Source organism: Anolis sagrei, chromosome 2 (genome assembly GCF_037176765.1).
Source record: "Anolis sagrei isolate rAnoSag1 chromosome 2, rAnoSag1.mat, whole genome shotgun sequence".
Classification (NCBI taxonomy): domain Eukaryota; kingdom Metazoa; phylum Chordata; class Lepidosauria; order Squamata; family Dactyloidae; genus Anolis; species Anolis sagrei.
In genome coordinates, this window is record NC_090022.1 from 233728593 (window position 1) to 233750747 (window position 22155).

General features: G+C 39.7%; 1 protein-coding gene across 2 annotated transcripts in view; it reads right to left on the reverse strand.

Moving 5' to 3' along the window:
• Window positions 1-22155, reverse strand: part of LOC132767287 (hippocampus abundant transcript-like protein 1) — a 50488-nt gene that overhangs the window by 8191 nt on the left and 20142 nt on the right. For both annotated transcript variants that reach the window (XM_060762044.2, XM_067464459.1), the window contains exons 4-9: window positions 16482-16609; window positions 16170-16284; window positions 9321-9539; window positions 8762-8875; window positions 4320-4391; window positions 3091-3203 (exon numbers count right to left, since the gene is read on the reverse strand). In XM_060762044.2, the coding sequence (XP_060618027.2) occupies window positions 3091-3203; window positions 4320-4391; window positions 8762-8875; window positions 9321-9539; window positions 16170-16284; window positions 16482-16609 (761 nt within the window). The remainder of the gene's footprint in view (window positions 1-3090; window positions 3204-4319; window positions 4392-8761; window positions 8876-9320; window positions 9540-16169; window positions 16285-16481; window positions 16610-22155) is intronic.

Genomic DNA, 22155 nt, shown 5'->3' on the forward strand with positions numbered 1-22155 from the left:
CAGGATAGTATCATACAACATGTTATATTATCGACGCTCTTAACCAATGGTGTATCATAAGGAAGCAGACAAAAATATTACTTATAATAAAATAATTTTGTTGTCTAATATTGTTCTCCTTTCTATCAATAATTTTAATAATCTTTATTTACATCCCACCACCATCTCTCAAAAAGGACTCAGTGTGGTTTACAAAGCACTACAAGTGTAGTATATAACATAAATGGTACATTAGTTTAAAAAAAATCACATAAAAGTTATAAAAACAACCACTATTATTTTAGTAATTAAACAATGTTGCAGGCCAATCTTTAAATACCATACTCATCTATTCCACACAGAGATTCCCTTTTTAAGGCATTGTGTTGATTTAACTTTAGAAAATACATCCATTTATTCAATTCCTTCCAGTTCTTCTTTAGGAACATTTCTTGACAAAGCAGACAATCATATTTCTTGGTACTTTCTTGAGATGCATTCTTCTTTTTGTGATCCTGAAAATTCTGTTAACCTGTTTCTCAAGTTCAATCTCCTTTATGCCCAAATAGTCTGCTAAAGCTTCCATAATCATTCTTCTTGTGCCTTTTTGTGATTCTTCTTTCAAGCCTCATATTCTCATAGAATATTATCTCTCCTTAAGATCTTGAAATGTTAATTAATTCAAATTTCTTTTCCTATCAGAAACCTTTCCATTATCTGCAGCTTTTATTTTGTTTTCAAGAATATCTGCTCTTTTCCTCAACTTCTCAACTTGTTCCACTGCAATTTCACCTCTGCTGTCAATTGAGTATATATTTTTAACCTCTCACAATTCCATTTTTGGTTCATTCTTCATAGTGTCCAGAGACAGTAACATGGCATCTTGGTTTGATTTTAGTTCTCTCTTTATATCTTGAAATTCTTCCCATTTTTTTTGTAAAAAACATATGCTGTTTTATTTTTATATATATATATACTATTTTTGTCTTGAACTAAACTGCTTTTGCTCTTGCGGCCATTGTCTATATTCTCTCCAAAAAGCAGGTAAAATATCTTGGTATTTGCTTTAAATTCATATAGGTATTCCTCCACTTCCATCATACAGATTTAGTCAGCAGTAAGTCGCCAATTCTTTTGCAGCTGTTAATTTGCTTTGGCTACTCTCAAGTGCACAGTGCCTTATCAGGTGTCCTCAAGGTCAGCCAAACACACTTTCGCCAAAAGAAATGTCTTCCAGCTATCACTACCAAATGTTCAACAGACAGAAAATACAAGCCCCAGATTTCAGTCCTTGTGGTATTTTATCTCTTAATCCAATAATACAAATTTTATATTATGATTATTCTATATCATTCTGTATTTAATGTTCCGTGTCTTAGTATCTCCTATAGCTGATGTAAAAGAAAAACAGGCTTTCAAAAGGAAAGAAAAAAACATAATCTCAAAAAAAATCTCACTCATCCAGCTTGCAGCTTCTTCAATTGTTTACTAGGTTTGTCAATGGATTTGTTATGGATGTTTGCCTTCAGCTTGTTCAGTTGGTCCAGAAGCCCATAATGGCGTGGGCTCCGCTGTCAATTTTTTTACCAATCACAACAGAACAGTGGCTGTCGAAATCAGGCTGCTTTTGGTTATACATGGAGTGTAGGGAGGGAGGCAGTTGCTAGAAGGAAAAGCGTGAGGGGGGAAAAGGCACCAGTGCCTCAAAATCAAGAGAGATAACAGGGCTTTTTAAAGGAAGCCCAAGGTAGGATACCTCCAGGCCGATCCATGTTCCTTCCCTGGGAAATGGGAAGCTTCCTCAAAATGCCTTGTTAAACTTCCTGCTGCAGGGAGAAGGAGCATGCACCTACAGCTCCTATCTCCTCTAGAGTAGAAACAGCTTTAACGAAGCATTAAACCCGGTCTCCTCTACAGACAGAAGGGAAAGGATCGCAGGAAGAGTGGTATCAACTTTGATGCTTTTAATCCAGGTCTTAATGAAGGATGTAAGGACAAAGACGATGCCTAAAATGATGGGAAGAGGAGCCTGTGGAAAGTTCCCTACATTACCAATGGGCTGGATAGAAAACAAATCTTTTGGCTTCCTAGATCAAAAACAGATTTCTGTCCTCCCGAATTTAAAAGGCCCCTGAAAAATGGATCGAGACCCCCCCCCACCCCATCGAAATCCAGGACACCAAAACGGATTGTGATTTACCCAGACTGCACAAGCATATTGTTTATATTCTCCACAAGTCTCTGCTTTTAATCAAAGAAGAAAAAAATTAAGCACAAAATCAAGTAAAGACTTGATAATGCCATGAAAGAATCAAACAGACGGAAAGCTCCTTAATTCAAAAACACTAGATGACTTGAAAATTTCCCAAATATGTTTGCTTGTAATCTTGCCTTTTATGTTATTGATGATATCAGAAGAGCAATCCAGCTCAATCATTTACCCAGTTCTTTACAGAGTGGCTCTCAATCGCAAAGGAGGAAGATGGCTTCTTAAGCTTGTTGTCGTGGCAGCCTCAAGACTCCTCTCCAGGAGTTCTTACAACTCCGCAGCAGCATTTTGTGTTCACAAAGCTTTCCCTCTGGTATCTCTTTTTTGGGCGATACTTGGCAAAAGTTTTTGCAGCTTCTGCAACAACGCAATTAGCCATTTCTCAGGGCTCCCTTAGGAGCTTCCAGAAAAAACAGGTCAGATTCCTGGGGTGCCCCTGAAATCCCCCTTTATGTATTAGTTCTGACAGCATGGGGCAGGGTTAACTCCCCTGTGGTTCAGAAGATTTCACCTCACTTTCTGTCCCTGTGACAACTGGATTTTGAAAAGTTTGGCTTGTTGTGGAAACAAGGATTGATAAGAATTTTTGATAAAGCTTCAATGCAGACATTTTTTCCCCATGATACCTCTTACAGGAGTGAATTTCCCTTCTTAAGTGTAGATTTCCTCAGTCAGATGTTGGTAACTTGGGGATTGCCTATAGATTTATCAAAAAAATTCACTTGCTTTTTGAGCTGCACACCCAGAGTGACTTACAATAACTTTAATAGAGCAATAGCTATGTGACAATTAGAGAGAATTTAAAAGAACTCTCACAGGAAAGCTTAGAGTACTACACTTACCAAGGTTGAGAACCAAAACCATACCAGGCTAGCTGGAACATTTGAAAACCAAGGCCAAGGAGTACTGTATTTTTATTCCCTATAGATCTCATCAGGATACTGAGAAAAATAGTCTGCAAAAGGAAAAGATATATTATTGTGCAAAAAACCCTTTAAAACCAAGTCTGAAAAACTATACATTTACAGTCAATTCATCAATCAGCATGTCAAACTCACTTTCATGTTTTAAGTTTGGAAAATGTCTATCCTTTCTAAAACACAAATATTTTGAAGTTAATCATGGCATTTTTTAAACAAGTCCATTATTTTGCATTCTCCGTCTGTAACCCTGAAACTAGTTTGTAAATTAAGAATATTATCAGATGAAAATGAAATTGGCATAGATCTTCGTCCACCTTCTGAGACACCAATTAATCAGAAAAACCATTTCTACAATTTTCAACTGAATTCTTTACTCGTAGCAGTCCTTATGAAGACTATTTTATTTCACAAATCTCAATTCTGCACTTTCTACTGGCATTTTCGTATGACCCTTGTTTGGAATTGAGTTGTGAGTTTTTATATTCTTCTCCAATATGGAAATATATGAGAATTTAGATACATAATTTTCCAGATCTTATGCATTTCTATTCATCTCATTGCCTACATTATTTTTGAGTGTATTTTAAAAGATGTGTAATTCCACTTGTACACCTACATGTGTATAATAATTCCAAAATAAATAAAATGAAATCTGATGCTCATGGGTTTTTCTTGATAATGCAAAACTAATATGGTCAGTTTTTATTAACATTCACACACATCACAAGTTACATACATTTGATTTTTTCCATCTCTATTCGTGTTTTATTTCCATGATCATTCATTTCCTTATATTCTGATACTTAGAACTTGAGAACTGAAATGCCGTCTAATTCAAGCTCCTGATGTAGAATAATATGAGGTTAAGGTTTTTGGGGAATTAGGGTCACCTTAGGGAGGCAAAGAGACTCCCTGAAGGACTACATGCAGACCATGATCTGCACCATTCCCATACTGCTATAGAACCAGAGTGAATTGATTAGAACAAGCAAAATCCACCCAGTAACACATGAAAGTGAAGCAAGTTTTTCAGTGTTTTATATCTTAGCTCCCTGCATGTACTTTCAAGGACTTCAATTTTCGAAGCTTATAGTTATGAATGTTCATTAAAATTTAGAGCAATAAAATCTTACCAAAGCTATGCTTACCTGAGCAACTATGGAAAGAATTCCAATCACTGCTATGAATGCTGCAATGCTAGCATATTCAAATTTTATCACCTGTAGGGAAAACAGGACACCAAAATAATTTGAATCAATAATTAAGTGAATAACTATTTATACATAATTAAGTAAATTCATAGAAGCACTTTTCAGTTAGAAAGTCAAAAACAAACTCAATGGTAGCTGTGGCTTTTACCATTCTAAAAAGGAATTTGGATCAGAATGTTGGAATCAGGTATAACTACTAACTCAACATTTGATCAGAAATAAAGCATAACAGGTTTCTTAAGAGAAATAACATATAAAGTGCAACGTATTTCATACAAAGCTATAAATGAAGCTTCCTGACAAAAGATCATCATCATCATCTTTAATTACTTATTAATCGCCCTCCATCCGAGATGCTCCAGGCGATTTACATAGCAGAAATTATACAGGAAAAAACACATACATACGAATATTAAAATTAACATGGGTCAAATGCTCTAGTAAAAATCCAGGTCTTAAATGCTGGGATAAAATGCCCTAAGTCACGCATGGCTCTCAAATAGGGAGGCAAGGAATTCCATAAGGCAGAGGCAGAAATAGAAAAGGCCCTGCGCCTGGTGCTTTCCAAGTGCACTTCCCTAGGACCCGGTAAATAGAGCAAATCGCGTTGGGATGTGTTGTGCTCATGACAGGGATTGTTATTTAAATGGAGAGAGAAATGTTGTTGTTGTTGTTCATTCGTTCAGTCGTCTCCGACTCTTCGTGACCTCATGGACCAGCCCACGCCAGAGCTCCCTGTCGGCCGTTACCACCCCCAGCTCCCTCAAGGTCAGTCCGGTCACTTCAAGGATGCCATCCATCCATCTTGCCCTTGGTCGGCCCCTCTTCCTTTTGCCTTCCACTTTCCCCAGCATAATTGTCTTCTCTAGGCTTCCCTGTCTCCTCATGATGTGGCCAAAGTACTTCAACTTTGTCTCTAGTATCTTTCCCTCCAGTGAGCAGTCGGGCTTTATTTCCTGGAGGATGGACTGGTTGGATCTTCTCGCAGTCCAAGGCACTCTCAGAACTTTCCTCCAGCACCACAGCTCAAAAGCATCGATCTTCCTTCGCTCAGCCTTCCCTAAGGTCCAGCTCTCACATCCGTAGGTTACTACAGGGAATACCATGGCTTTGACTAGGCGGATCTTTGTTGCCAGTCTGATGTCTCTACTCTTTACTATTTTATCGAGATTGGACATTGCTCTCCTCCCAAGAAGTAAGCGTCTCCTGATTTCCTGGCCACAGTCTACATCTGCAGTAATCTTTGCACCTAGAAATACAAAGTCTGTCACGGCCTCCACGGTTTCTCCCTCTATTTTCCAGTTGTCAATCATTCTTGTTGCCATAATCTTGGTTTTTTTGACGTTTAGCTGCAACCCGGCTTTTGCGCTTTCTTCTTTCACCTTGATTAGAAGGCTCCTCAGCTCCTCCTCGCTTTCGGCCATCAGAGTGGTGTCATCTGCATATCTGAGGTTGTTAATGTTTCTTCCAGCAATTTTCACACCAGCTTTGCATTCATCCAGCCCCACACATCGCATGATGTGTTCTGCATACAAGTTAAAGAGGTTGGGTGAGAGGATGCAGCCTTGCCGTACGCCTTTTCCAATCTTGAACCAGTCTGTTGTTCCGTGGTCAGTTCTGACTGTTGCTACTTGGTCCTTGTACAGATTCCTCAGGAGAGAGACAAGGTGGCTTGGGATGCCCATCCCACTAAGAACTTGCCACAGTTTATTATGATCCACACAGTCAAAGGCTTTAGAATAGTCAATGAAGCAGAAGTAGATGTTTTTCTGAAACTCCCTGCCTTTCTCCATTATCCAGCGGATATTGGCAATCTGGTCTCTCGTTCCTCTGCCTTTTCTAAACCCAGCTTGAACATCTGGCAACTCTCGCTCCATGTATTGCTGGAGTCTTCCTTGGAGAATCTTGAGCATTACCTTACTGGCATGAGAAATAAGGGCCACTGTACGGAAGTTTGAGCAGTCTTTTGCATTTCCCTTTTTTGGTATGGGGATATAAGTTGATTTTTTCCAGTCTGATGGCCATTCTTGTGTTTTCCATATTTGCTGGCAAATGGCATGCATCACCTTGACAGCATCATCTTTTAAGATTTTAAACAGTTCAGCTGGGATCCCGTCGTCTCCTGCTGCCTTGTTGTTAGCAATGCTTCTTAAGGCCCATTCAACCTCACTCCTCAGGATGTCTGGTTCTAATTCATTCAGCACACCGTCAAAACTATCTTCAATATTATTATCCTTCCTATACAGATCTTCTGTATAGTCTCGCCACCTTCTCTTGATCTCTTCAGCTTCTGTTAGGTCCCTGCCATCTTTGTTTCTTATCATACCAATTTTTGCCTGAAATTTACCTCCAATGTTTCTAATTTTCTGGAAGAGGTCTCTTGTCCTTCCTATTCTATTGTCTTCTTCCACTTCCATGCATTGCTTATTTAAAAATAGTTCCTTATCTCTTCTGGCTAACCTCTGGAATTGCGCATTTAACTGGGCATATCTCCCCTTATCCCTGTTTCCTTTTGCTTTCCTCCTTTCTTGGGCTACTTCCAGTGTCTCAGCAGACAACCATTTTGCCTTCTTGGTTTTCTTTTTCTTTGGGACGTACTTTGTTGCCGCCTCCTGAACAATGTCTCGGACTTCTGTCCATAGTTCTTCTGGGACTCTGTTTACTAAATCTAGTCCTTCAAATCTGTTCTTCACTTCCACTGTATATTCGCTAGGAATGTTAGTGAGATCATACCTAACTGGTCTGTGTATTTTCCCTGATGTCTTTAGTTTTATTCTAAATTGGGCAATAAGAAGTTCGTGATCTGAGCTACAGTCAGCCCCGGGTCTTGTTTTCACCGAAAGGATGGATGTCCGCCACCTTTGGCTGCAAAGGATGTAGTCAATCTGGTTTCGATGTTGACCGTCTGGTGAGGTCCATGTGTAAAGCCGTCTTTTAGGTTGTTGGAAGAGAGTGTTTGTTATACACAGCGAGTTTTCCTGGCAAAATTCTATCAGCCTGCGTCCCGCTTCATTTTGTTCTCCCAGACCATGCTTGCCTGTGATCCCAGTTGTCACTTGACTTCCCACCTTGGCATTCCAGTCTCCTGTAATGAAAATAATGTCTCTTTTTGGTGTATTATCCAGTAGGTCCTGCAGATCCTCATAGAACTGATCTACTTCTGCTTCTTCAGCAGCTGTGGTTGGGGCGTATATTTGGATCACTGTGATGTTGAAAGGCTTTCCTTGCACTCGAATTGAGATCATTCTGTCATTTTTTGGGTTGTATCCAAGCACCGCTTTAGCGAATTTCTTATTGATTATGAAGGCTACTCCATTTCTTCGATGTTCCTCTTGTCCACAGTAGTAGATCTGGTGGTCATCTGATGTGAAGTGGCCCATTCCAGTCCATTTCAGTTCGCTGACCCCCAGAATGGGGTCTAAACCATGTACTTTTAACACACAAAAAAAGAAATATGCTGTATCCTAAAGTATGACTAAAAATAGAAAAAGTTACTGGATTACAATTTGCAAACCTCACATCCAGCATAGCTAGTGAAAGATTCTGGGAGTCCTCTCAAAACACATATACATCTCTCTCTCTCTCTCACACACACACACCCAAAATCTTTTCTAAACCCTTCCTATGATTACATCCTTCAAATATTTTTGAAATCCTAGCAGGAGTCTTTCTTCCCTAAGAAGCAGTGCTCTAATCTGAATCAGAAATCACTTCTGAGTTTTTAAAGAATTGGTGGCTGGAACAGAAAGCAGAAGAATAAATGAATGAGTTTGTTGTTAAAGGAAAAAAAAGGGGATTCTACTGCAAGCATGCCATTAGTCAAATAGACTTTTTTTTTCCACTGTTTAAAAATATTTAACTGTTGTACCAGATTTATGCAATGAAACTCAAGATCTCAAACTGAATTCCTAAACCAGCTCAGATGCCCAGTTTAATGCCTACGTACTATGGACAGGTAGAATATTTTAGAAAAGGGGTGTACAATGTTGGTGAGTCCAGCTGCAAATTATGCTTTAAATTTATGGTCTCAAAACCTTCCAATTGAGTGCATGGGAAATCAGAGATGGGAAAAATAAAATCAGGTATAGCTGGAATTCACTTCTGATTTGGAAAAAAAATGATTTTATTTTTGATATCAAATGCTAGATTATACAGCTGTGACCAATTTAAAAACAAATCACTGCAGGAGTCTGGGGCCACAAAATAGTATTGGGAGATCACATGCAGATCCCAAACCATACTCATTCACACTCATTCCCCTCTCTGTTTAAAGCCTTCATTTATTCATCAGGCATATTTCAAATTTAAGAATGTATCAAACATAATTCGGTAGGCTAGAACTTTAAACTTTAAAAATTCCAAAGACCAAAACTACTTACTTGTCTCAGGTACAGAAAAAAGCTAGAATACTGGCCAGCTTCAGGTAGATACGAAAGAAAGACAGTTATGCAAGTCAGCAAGATTGTAGAATCCTTCCCAACTTTTCTCAAAGACTGTCAAAAGAATAAGGAAAAGTCAACAAAGTGAAAAGGAATTGCAATAAGCTCAAGTATATAAACCAACAGGATAGCCTTCACTCCCTATCCACAAATTCCCCCAGTCGCAGCCTGAAAATTTCTCTCTCACTACCCAAAAATCTAAAACACAAACCTTGATTTTGCTATTTTATATAATATTTCTATACCTTTGTATATAATGAGATTTATGGAGTCTACAGATTTTGGTAGCGACAGGAGATCCTGGAAGCAAACGTCAGCAGATACCAAGGGCCAATAGTATGCTATCTTTAGCAATTCAATAATTGTTTTTTGGAGCAAGATAAGGTTCAAGGAGTTACTATACACAACTTGCATGTATATACAAACTGCTAAAAATGCATCTATTGAATTACTGTTTTTAATGGACAGCAAAAACTTTTATTAGGAGAATGCAACTCACTGCGAAAGGATCTGCTTGTTCCCATGATATAAGGGCTCCCCATGAAGGTGGTCTCATTTTTTCAGGTAGAGATTCTGGTACAGCGAGCAGAATGAAGCAGATATCTACAACAGCTACAACAGTTGCAATTAATACCACCAAATTATCTCCATAGAGGGTAGAGAGGTGTGCTCCAATGGCAGGGCTAGTTACCAAACTTGCTGCAAATGTGGCAGAGACCTAAATATAAAGATATCGGGATTTTAACACTTTGTTAGAAAAAAATGTCATTTGTATGGAAGGAACATTTCAAGCTTTAAACTAGGCATAGGTTGCATGAAGCCATTTCCCAGTGCTCCACCAATGTTTATTTATTTTATTGAATATGTCCCTCCAATCCAACTTCTTCTACTCACGCATTCCAAAAATGCGTGAGTAGAAGAAGTTCCCAGACTTCAGCTTCAGAGAGTTTCCCACCCATATTTTAAAGAACAGTACTTATGTGCAGATTTTACTATTTAGATGCTTTTGGGCCACTGTACACAGGAAACTGTTAAATACATAGAAAACAAATGTAGTTGTCCAAACACATTTGTGAATAACTTGTCTGAAAAGTACAGCTTCATAGAAAACAGGAACAGTGCACTACCGATGTTACAAAATAACAGAATTTCAAAGGTATGGTATACTATCAAGATGACATTGATTCCCATTTAAAGATAAGTGCTTGTGAATTAAGACCGCATCTTTCCACTGCCACCTAATTTTGCTTAGATTTTTAGCTTGAAACTTTTATTATATGTAACAGTATACGCGCTTTTATATCCTTTGTTAAGGTCACCAAGGTGTTTTTTTCTGACATGAGAAGATATAATAAGATTATGCTGCCGATGATATTCATGAGGCCCTCCAAATTTAGTTGGCCTGAAAACCCCTTAAATCCTAGTTTATAGCCAAAGGGGAAAAAATGCTGGGAGTTATAGTACAGTTATATCTGGAAGGTCACATGAGTCCCACTCCTGCTTTAGGAGCATGGTTTAGGAACAAGTTATCTTCCCTTTTAAGACTAGAAAACAGCAAGCTTTCCCATGAGATATCTGAAGTCCCATTGTGCAAAATCATGTAGGATAACCTTTTCTGACTGTGACTTTCAAAATGTATTTCTATGACACCTGCAACAGTTATACTTTTGTCAGCAGCTGCACTAAAAGCTCTTGAGGGCAATAGTGAAGTCTTTCCAGGAAAGAAATCATGGCTACACAGTTTAACAGGAACATAGCCATGTCCACACATCTTTATCTGCCTTTACTTTAATGACTACCTACAATTTAAAACAGACAAAAAAATTGTAGCTCGAAGACCTATTTTTTCCCCAGTATCAATTCTCTGAGATTCAGAGATTGTATGGTTGTATTATTTTTCATTTTATGATTGGAAACTGTAGAACATGATGATGACACTTATTAGTGATTTATGACATAAACATTGATATGATTTGAAAATGCTGAAATAAGAAATATTTGTGCAACACTTTAATCACTCGATATTTATATTTATGTATTTATATTTCCAGAAAAAAAGAGTATTTGTTGAAACTCTACTAATGAACTGCTAATGTGTTTATATAGTTAGGAAAAAATATTCAGACACGCAAGTACAGCAACACTAGTGTGAACAACATATATTTAAGCACAATTAAAACAGCAGCTTCTATTCCCCCTCCTGCTTCAATTAATTGCCCAGGAGCTTTTTCAACTTCCAAATGGAACACATAGATTAAACAAACCCCTCTCCCCCGGTAACTATCTAGTGCCAATCCCAATTTATGCCTCTTTCTACCTCTCTTACACAAGAGCAATCAAAGAAGTAACATATATTCTCTCTAAGTATGCGTGGGAAGAACATTATGAATTCCTATAGCAGGAAACAGATCAACTCAAATGACATTCATAAAATCTACTGAAACGCTACGCTTCTGCTAGGGTACAGCACATAACAGACCTAACACAAATTGTTTCCTGAAGACCAAATTAAATAAACTAAGATACTGACAGGCACATCCAGCAAATGATATGGAAACAAAAAGTAAGTTTTGCCTTGTGTGTGTTATACCCAACTAGAATACACTTGAATGGGGAACAACTAACAACAGGACTTGGTCCAATAACTGCTAAACTGCTGGTGGTCCCTTGGAAAATGTTGAACTCCTATGAATAAAGCCTTACTCTTTCTCCCCCAAACCATATTTTTCTATCTTGTGAAATTTCATGTTCTGAACATAAGCCATCAAATCGACTGTCCTGTCCCACCTAGTTCTGGCCATAATGGTGGGGTGTGACACATCTAACACAAGACTTAATAAAGGTCGCCCCATATATTCTCTCTTCTGTGCAGTGCTTTGTCTAATTTCAAGTACTTTAATAATAGCAAAAAGTCTGCTCTCAAATTTGCCTTTTCAGATTCTACTCCCTTCCAAGATGTGTCACTTTCCATTCTTCAGTATTTCAGAAATTATTTCTAATTCCACGAAGCCTCATAATTCTTAAGTTGGAGTATTGCAATGTTCATCTCTATGAATGTGCAGCTATTTTAAGTCTTCATTCTCCTGTTCATAACGCTACCTCCTGTCTCATGTACTCAGCACATAGTTTCAATTACATCTCTTGCTTTTTCATTTTTTATATGGGGCTCGTCTTTCATTTCACATTTCCTTTGAACTTCTTACCTTTAACTGTCTGTACTTATATTCAAGTTCTATTTTTTCATTGGTTCTCTTTCTGTTTCCAACTCAATTTCACTTTTCTAAGCCCATCACTTTCACTTCCCTGTGCCATGCCATGGTGAATCAATTTCCTACAATGGGATATTTGGACACTGTTAAGTTTGAAGGTCTGCTGATAATATGGATCACATTATCTTGGACCAGAAGCCCAAATTAGGAAATTGTAGGATCATATGCAAAATTAGGGGGCAGTTGTTCCAAGAGCAGAAACAATCTGGGAATCAAATTAATATTTCATAAAATGCAACTTATTTTGTGCAGCAATTTGGGATTAGGACATCAAATAGTCTAATAGTTGAAAAAACATACAAGGTTTTCTTAAGAGGATGGAAATGTGGGTTTCTGTAATTTCCTACCTGCCTGTGCATAGAACTATGGGCACAGAAACATGTGGCACTGCCAGAGCATTGCACATTATTTTAGCAGAACTTAGCCACAGGGGCTGCATGAAACAAGCACTGTTTACTCTGACCTAAATCCAGCTGTTACTCTTAACTACAGCAGAGACATTTCAATCGATACCTATCGAACTTCCATTAGTATAAAGCAACACCCGTGTATGTCCATTGATTCAACAGGTCCAGTGCAGTTAGAAAATAATGATTAATTTGAGCCTCTCTCTTGTTCCTCAGTAGTACTTTAAGATCAATGAAAATATGGAAAAGAAATGTAATTTACATTTAATGGCTCACCATTATCTTCTAAATACAGAGGCTCTAGACCAGTGGTTCTCAAGCTGTGGATTCCCAGACGTTTTGGCCTTCAACTCTCAGAAATCTTAACAGCTGGTAAACTGGATGAGATTTCTGGGAGTTGAAGGCCAAAATACCTGGGGACCCACAGGTTGCGAACCACTGCTCTAGGCAAATAGGAATTGGGAGATAGCTCATTGGGCAGAAGCTTTGGCTAGGTAACCAGAGCATGGATAGAGAACCATTCTGAGAGCATTCAAACAGGTATCTTAACATTTCAACAATATGACCTGCTCTATAGAAGTTGCCCTTCTCTTTTACAAACTCAGCGTCTTGCAGCACCTTTGAAATGGGAAGAAAGAAGTTAGTTAACCTCAGTCTCAAAGATGCAGTAAGATCTCTAAGTATACTGACCAGCATTAACACAGTTATATCTTTGAATTTTACCTCAATGATTAAACACTTCATCAGTGTTAAGTAATGTGTTTTCCAGATATTTAAATACTCTATAATGTTTACATACTAGTGAAACCGGAAGAGAAATGATTTTACAGACCCTGGACACATCAGAAGCACTTCTTGACAATTAGATATATTTCATATAGTGACACAATAACTGCTGAGTGGACCCACTCTTAAAGAAAAAACAGGGCTAGACAAGCAGAAAACCCACATCTTTTCAACACTAAGTGACTGCTTTGCATAAGGCTTCTTGATGCTTCTCTTTAATGTCTGCTAGAAAGGGGAAGAATAACTGGGATAATATACAAAGAAAGAAGAACATCTCATAGACTTGAGAACTTTTAAAAGAGTTATATCTAGTAGTAACTGCTTATGCTTTCATGGGAGAAAGCATGCCAGTGTTCTTCCAGCATTGGGACAGGACCATTCGCCCTTTCCTTATACCAGGAGGAGGGCCCAAGGAAGGCACACGGCAACTGAGAGCACTCTAAATGGCTCCCAGCCTCCGCGTGCCTTCCTCCCTCATCCTTTTGGCATAAGGACACAGAGACCTGCCATGTCCCTTTGCCCAGAGGTCGGGGGAAATTATGAGGGTCGGACATAAGGGCCCAGAGGGCCGTCTCTGACCCACAGGCCTTAATTTGCCCATGCCTGCACTAAATGAATTATTTGTCAAAAACATTTAATCTTTTTTAGCTGCTATGGCGGGGTAGGGTGGGGTGGGGTAGAAGATTTTCTAAATGAAGCAAAAAAGACTTCTGTATAGCTGAAACAACTTGTTGTGTGGTTGTTGGCTCCCAATGCACACAAATAGGCAGGCGGGAGCACTAGAAGATTTTCTAAATGGGGCAAAAAAGGCTTCTGGCTGGCTGAAACGACTGGTTGTGTGTAGTTTTTGGTTCCCAATGCACACAAATGGGTCAGCACTCAGCATCCCAGCAGCCCTCAAAGATAGTTGAAAATGCAACACAGCAAAAACACAAAACATACGTAAGGCAAAAGTTGCCCATAAGCAAGCAGTAAGCAAGCTCTTGCCAGTGCCTGCCTAGCCTACAGCATGCAAAACTTCTCTCCTTCTCTTTCTTCGGTGCGGACTCGATTCTCAGGTAAAGCTAAGCTAATCGAGTGTCCTTCTCTCCAGCGTGGTGCCTGCCTGCCTGCAAAGCTCCACTGAACCCAGGACGGAACTCTTTTCTCTTTCTCTGACCGATTGCAAATGGAGGCTGTGGCGCTCCACCTCCACCTCCTCTCCCTCACCCACCCTGATGAGTTGAGAGGTACGGTAACACATACCTAGTGTTGTGCTTGGTTACTCTGTGAATTAAAACTGCATTATAGAGAGTTATGATCTTTATGAAATTTACGCAAAAATACCACGTGAAAGTTTCAATTTTAAATTTTTTAACCCATGCATTGGAACATTGCATCATATGTACGAATCTAATGAATTATATCTGACTTACAACGGACAATCAAAAATTTGCACAACCCACTAGCTGATAATAATACTGTCAACATCAAGAATCTCAGTATTTCAAACATTCAATTTACCTTCTATAATTTCACAATGAACCATCTCTACTGTATAGATGTCTAAAATGCTAGTTTTATTCATCTGATGAATGAGACTACAATCTAGGAAAATTACTATTGTAATAATAAATATCTTTCTTTGTTACTTTTCACATGACATAGTAACTCATAGAGTACTCTTCTTCCAAATGAGGTAGTGAGCATAAACTGCAAGGGAAACTCACTATGGGACACTGCTATTATGGCAAACTGTGGAAACCCATCTATTCCTCAACATTTTGTTCAAAAAGAAAGGCATACACATTCCAACAACATAAAACCTCTTGGTGCATGTGAATCCCAAGTTACAAATTTAACCTATATAATAGCCTATTTTGACAATACATTAATCAACACCTCACTCTTGCTCTCCTTCACAGAGTACAAAGGAAGTTATCAGGACAATCCCCATTCTGCTACAATGCAATCTCTGCGTACAATTCTAGTTTTTCCCTCTCGAAAGGCAAATAATGTTGTTAACTCGGAAGAGATAGATGAGCACGCATGCCTTACAGGAGAACTGATTGGAGTCCAGCAGCTTCCCAAACCAGGTAAGTAACAAATTACACACATATCATTGTTGGCAATTATATAAATCACTCATCTTTTCCAATCTATCAATTTAAAGTAAGTCAACAAAGTAGTTACAGCTTAAACATTGTTGTCTGCTATTATAAGTACTGTTAAGTTGGCTTCAACATATGGCCACCCAATGAATGAGAGGCCCCCAAGCCCTGCTATCAACTACTGTGGTCTGGGCAAATCCGTGGCTTCCTTGATGGAATCTATCCATCTGCAAAGTGGTCTACCTTTTTTTTCTGCTACCTTCTACCTTACTATACCTTACCTTCTACCTTATAGTTTTTTTCTAGTTAATTGTGTCTTCTCATAATATGGCCAAAGTATGAGTTAGCATGGTGTCTAGGAAGAGTTCAGACTCCATTTGCTCCAGATTCTTTCCCTGCTTTACTGAAAGACTCCATGTCACAAGCAATCTGGTAAGTAAACTTATCCAGCTCCATATCCTGCAACAGGATACTACACACCTGATACAGATGACTGCCAAACACAGGTTCTGGTTTCTTGACTATGAGTCTAGGAATGAAAAACTCTAACATTCTGTTCTTCTTTAATCACATATGAGGCTGCTATAGTTGCAAGGGAAGCTATCCTTCTCTTCCTCAAAGACAGCTGGGTGAACTACACTGAAGCACTATCTGTCTAGGATAAACTAAAATGTATCTACTGCTACTTGTTTTTGTTAAAATGAATTTACCAATCAATACTACAATGCAAAGAACAGAATAGCAATCTGCAAAGTCATCATTCTAGATTTTTAAGATCTTTAAGAAGTTGTCTCACCAGTCCATATGCCGTACTTCTTTCATGTTCTTGTGTTATGTCTGCTACATAGGCAAATATTACAGAGAAGGTAACAGCAAAAATTCCAGATACCGAAATCATAGCAAAATACCACCTGTAGAGTTAAATGACATTTGTTATAATGTAACCATGCAAAAAGTCCTTTTACAACTATTAGAAACATTAACTTCATTATTCTACCATCACTAATTAAGCGTTCCATTTTGAACATCCCAATTAAAAGAACTGAGCCAATACCCTTCTCATTTCTTCAACATGCCAAAGACCCCTACCGTTATTTGTGCCACTTACCATGGACTTATCTTCATTAATGGAATTGGGACACAAGTGAAGAAAACAGTAACCAGAAGAAATGATTTTCTTCCCCAGACATCTGAGAGAGCACCTATAAGCGGAGCACTCATGAAGGATAAAAAACCCTAAGGAAGAAACAGAAGTATTATAAATCTATTGGTTCCTCTTATGTCTGTAGTGTAACATTTAATCTGAAAAATATAGTAATTCTCAAATGTATTGCATTATGGAAAGCACCTATTTATAAGGCACAATTTAAAGGAGCTAAAGAAAGCAAACTGGGAACATAGATAAATTGTTTGCTTACACAGGGCAAGCCAACTAGCCATACAACAATAAAGACTCAATTAGTTCCTTTGAAATCTGGCTATATGCTAGAAAAATGGGAAGGCTGTTTCTATGACAGTAGCAAGAGTGAAAGATGCTCTACAAGTAGATGAATTGTTTTCTACAATGTGAGTGTCTGTCTCAGCAGAAAGAAAAATGCAGTTCTTCTCAACCAAAAGTGGCACCTTTTAGAATCATATGAAACTCCCAGTAGCTACAGATTGCCACAAAGTCAAAAATCATTCTCTACAATGAACAAGGATAACAGCAAAGCAAAGTGGATACAATGGAACAACAAATAGAAACAATTTGAACTTGCAGTTTGGAAATAATTCATTCAAAATGCAAGAGAAAGCAACAGATGCAACCAAATACTTAATTTTCTCCTTCCAAAACCCAAGACTGGCAAAATTTCAGACTTCAAAGTAGTATTTCTCCCATCTTTCAAACATTTTTTCAGAACACTTATATAGTTTTAAACTGAAATACCTAATTCAAATACACACAGATAATATCAAAAACTAAAAATCATTCAAAATGGGCAGTTTGAAACAATACATATATATATAAATGATGATTAAATGATGATTAAAAGCCTTGGAAACCACACACTAACTAAGCCTCTTTAGGAATTGGGTTGATGATGCAGAAATATAGGTTGCTTACCTGTAAACATAGTTTCCCAAGTGGTCACCTGCGAATTTACACATATGGTATAATCCGGCGCTCGCGCCGGCAGCAACGGAAGGTTCACGAGACTATTTTGACCGTTAGAGCAGCCCCTCCCGCCCCTCTCCCCTCTATAAATAGCCGTCAAGAGAGGCTGCAGCCAGTTCTTCCGTCACTAAATAGCTATATAGAAGAGCTGGGCATGACAACTAAATGTAGAGGGGAGGATGGGCGGGTTGTGTAAATTCGCAGGTGACCACTTGGGAAACTATGTTTACAGGTAAGCAACCTATATTTTCCCCACGTGGTCACTGCGATTTACACATATGGTAGACTAGCGAGCTGCTACCTTGGACGGTGGGCGTCATGCCACAGCTGAAAAAAGCACCGCCCTGCCAAAGGCTGCATCTGTCTTTGACGTTACATCCAACTTGTAATGCTTCACAAAGGTAGTCGGTCTGGACCAGGTGGCTGCTCTGCAGATTGTTTCAAGTGGGATGCCCCGGAGAAACGCCGTCGAGGTGGCTACTGCTCTTGTAGAATGTGCTTTAACCTGTAAAGGTAAGTCTTTCCTACTCATCTGATATGCAAGTCTTATAGTAGAAACAATCCACGACGCAAACCTCTGCGAGGATACAGGAAAACCCATGGAGTCCTTCCTATACTTCAGGAATAACCTCGTGGATTTCCGGTAAGTCTTAGTTCTATCAATATAATAAACAAGAGCTCTACGTACATCTAACAAATGTAGCTTCTTCTCTAAAGAAGTAGTTGGATTTTGGAAAAAAGCTGGTAATATAATCTCTTGCGACGTATGGAATTTACTCGTCGCTTTCGGAAGGAAGGATATATCAGTTCTAAGAACTACTTTATCCTTATGAATCCTCATATAGGGTTCGTCACACCTCAGGGCACACAATTCCCCTGCTCTACGGGCTGAAGTAATAGCGACTAGAAATGCTGTTTTCCAGGACAAATATGCCATGTCCACCGTTGCTAACGGCTCAAATGGTGGCTTGGACAAAGCCGTAAGCACCAGTTCCAAACTCCAAGACGGGGCAATAGGCGCCATCGGAGGTTTCAGATTCTTCAAACCTCTCATAAACAGGGATACCATCGGGTCACTAAAACACGACGGCATACCTACTTTACGCCTAAACCAAGTAAGGGCTGCCAAATAACATTTTAAAGAGGACCAGGACAAACCCAAATCAACTAAATGTGCCAAGAAATCTAATATTATTGAAGTTGGCGCTGTCAAGGGATCTACCCCTTTGATCTGAGTAAATTTTGAAAATCTAGACCACTTGTAAATATAGGATCTTTTTGTTGATTGTCTCTGGGCAGCTTCTATAATAAGTCTGACTGGACTGGAAATATGCGCCATGCCGTTAATCTCAGCTTCTGGACATCCGGGTATAGAACCCGTTCGTCCTGCTCCGTCAACAAGTCCTCCCTCTGAGGTAGTGGCTTGAATATTCTTTTGGACATTTCTAGAACTAGGGAAAACCATGGCTGCCTCGGCCACCATGGGGTGATTAGTATCCCTTGTGCTCGATCCTGGAGTAGCTTCGACACTACCCGATGAATAAGAGGAAACGGGGGAAACGCATACACACTCCGCTCCCCCCAATGCAAAAGAAACGCGTCGCCTAGACAATTGGTCATCAGATTCCTGAAGTCCCGGGCGCAAAACAGTCGACACTGAGTGTTCTGGGCCGAGGCAAAGAGATCTATCTCCGGTTCTCCCCAGGCCCGAAAAAGTAGGGCTGCAACTTGTCTGTTCAAAGTCCACTCGTGGTGAGTGAGAGGATTCCTGCTCAAGAAATCCGCTAACACATTTTGCTCTCCTGGTAGATGTATCGCCATGAGAAAAATGCCCCTGTCTATGTACCAATTCCACAGCCTGAGTGTTATCTCTAGCAATCCTCTTGAGTGAGTTCCTCCCTGCTTGTTTATGTAAAACATTACTGTTGTATTGTCCGTCACCAGTTGGACCACCTGATGTCTTAGGACCGGTTCGAATGACTTCAGTGCCTTCTCTACCGCTAGTAACTCTAACAGATTTATGTGATATGTCGTCTCTATCGACGTCCATGACCCTTGGGCGGTCAATCCGTCTACATGCGCTCCCCAACCCATGAGTGAGGAGTCTGTGGTCAGAATCTTGGAAGGCCTGGGCTGATGAAAAGGAAGGCCAGTACAGACATTGTGGCGCTCCGCCCACCACAACAGGTGGTTGCGTTGTTGCAAAGGCAAAGACAGGCGCGTATTGGACTGGTGTAACAAAGGGTCGAAGACCGACAGGAACCAAGACTGTAGGGGTCTGAAATGCAGCCTCGCATGAGGAGTCACAGCAGTTGTTGACGCCATGTGTCCTAACAATACTTGAATCTGTCTGGCCCTTACGACGTCTCTTCTTGACGCCTGTAATACAAGGTCCTGCAACTTCTTGAAGCGCTCCTCGGGCAGGTACGCTTTTTGATCCTCCGAATCCAAGAGCGCTCCAATGAACTGCATCCTTCTTGAAGGGATGAGATTGGACTTTTCCCAGTTCACTATCAGACCTAGGGACTGGAGAAGAAATAAAGTTTTGTTGATATGTGTAAGTAATAATTGTCTTGAATGTGCTACAAGCAACCAATCATCAATATACGGATACACCGTTATACCAGCTGTGCGGAGGTAAGCCGCCACTGTGGACATGCATTTAGTAAAGACCCTTGGTGCTGTCGCTAAACCAAATGGCAAGACGTTGAAATGGAAGGCCTGATTTCCGACCATAAAGGCTAGGAATCTACGATGGTGCACATGAATGGAGACGTGGAAATAAGCGTCTTTCAAATCTATCGATGCGAACCAAACATTTTTATTTAACAAAGGAAGAATTGTTTTAAGTGAAACCATGCGAAATTTCTTAGTAATTATAAACTTGTTTACCCCTCGTAAATCTAGTATTGGGCGTAGGCCACCTCCTTTCTTAGAAATCAAAAAGTATCTCGAGAAAAAACATTGTCCATATAATGATGGTGGTATCGGACATATTGCTCCTTTAGAGAGTAATATCTTAATCTCATCTAAAAGTACAGGAGAAGGGGATGTGGCCCTAACATGCCCAACTGGTGGTAAACTATCAAACTCAATCAAATAACCATTTTTAACAATTTGAAGTACCCATGTGTCAGTAGTAATACCTGACCATGCATCATAAAAAGGAGCTAAACGTGCTCCAAAGAAAGGTAACTCAGAATTAACACTGTTTAAGTTTCTATAAACATGAGGAGTACAGTCTTGTAACGATGTGGAAGAAACTAGGTCAGGCGAGTCAGATGTTCCATCGCCTGTAGAGGAAATGTCAAAAACGCTGTTTGTTTCCTCCTGGGCGACTGGGTTTACCCTGATACGGCTGAAACCTATTCCTCGCCCCATAAGACTGCTTCCGTGGGAGATACGGCTTATTATTTTGAGGCGCACGTTGACGTTGTTGGCCTCCATAAAAATTACCAGCACTTCTTCTAAAATACGAAGGAGATGTCTGCCATCGAGGTTTTTGCTGGGAATATCCCTGTCGAGGAAAGCCATAAATCTGCATGGTTTTTTTCATCTCCTGGTTATGCTTCAGCTTTTCATCTGTCGTGGGATGAAAAAGGCCTTCCACGTGCAATGGTAAGTGCTCTGCAAGAGAGCGTCCTTCTTCTGATAGTGCTGACGCACGAAGCCATGCATGCCGCCTTATTGATGTCGCATTGCTGAAGATCTTCCCTGCAGTTTCTGCCATGTGTTTAGCAAAGTCTTTTTGGAACTTTGCTAGCAGTATAGCCTCAGTGTAGAATGCCCTTGGCAGGCGTTGCTCGTTTTCCGGGATGTAATCCATAAATGGATGCACTTTATTCCATAGGAAAGTCTGGTATGCGCTCATGTACGTGGCGTAATGAGCCATCCTAGTAAAGAGTCCAGCCGCTATGTGGGCCTTTTTCCCCATAGCATCTAATTTCTTTCCTTCTTTATCTGAAGGAGTAGGGTTTAATTTCTTGCCTTTTTGTCCATGAGCAACCTCAGCTATGACAGTGTTTGGTGCTGGAGGCCTAGCTATCCAATTCGCAGAGGATACATCAATCCTATAAAGATTATCCACTCTCCTCGGAATTGCAGGGGTCAAAGAAGGAGAGCCTTCAATTGTTTTAGTAAGTTTCAACAAATAAGGCAATGCTGGAAGAGCAGTTGAGATATTGGATTCCTGCTGTTCCGCAGGAAACATAGGGTCTTCCACAGACTCTGGCTGTTTAGGAGTTGGAAGGTCAAGCGCACGGATCATTCTAGTTATTAATGATGCAAACTTAGAGTAGTCTTCATTATTAGGATCCTGCTCTGCTTCTCTATCATTTTCTTGAATAATCATTTCCTCATCAGATGTTTGGGATTCATCTATGAGTGGTATCTCAGCATGCCGTACTGGTGATAACTGGTCCTGTGAATCTATTGGTTCCTGGACTTGAGTATGTGCTCTCTTTCTTTTGCCTGAATGTGTTTTAATTCCTTGTACAGAGTCACTGTTTGTAGTATTATTACTAGTATTGGTACTGGTAGAGGGCCATTGCATAGGCACTGGCGCTCCATAGCAAAACATCTGGCCATTTGGAGCCATTTGCCAGAAACCTCCTTGGTTCATAAAAGG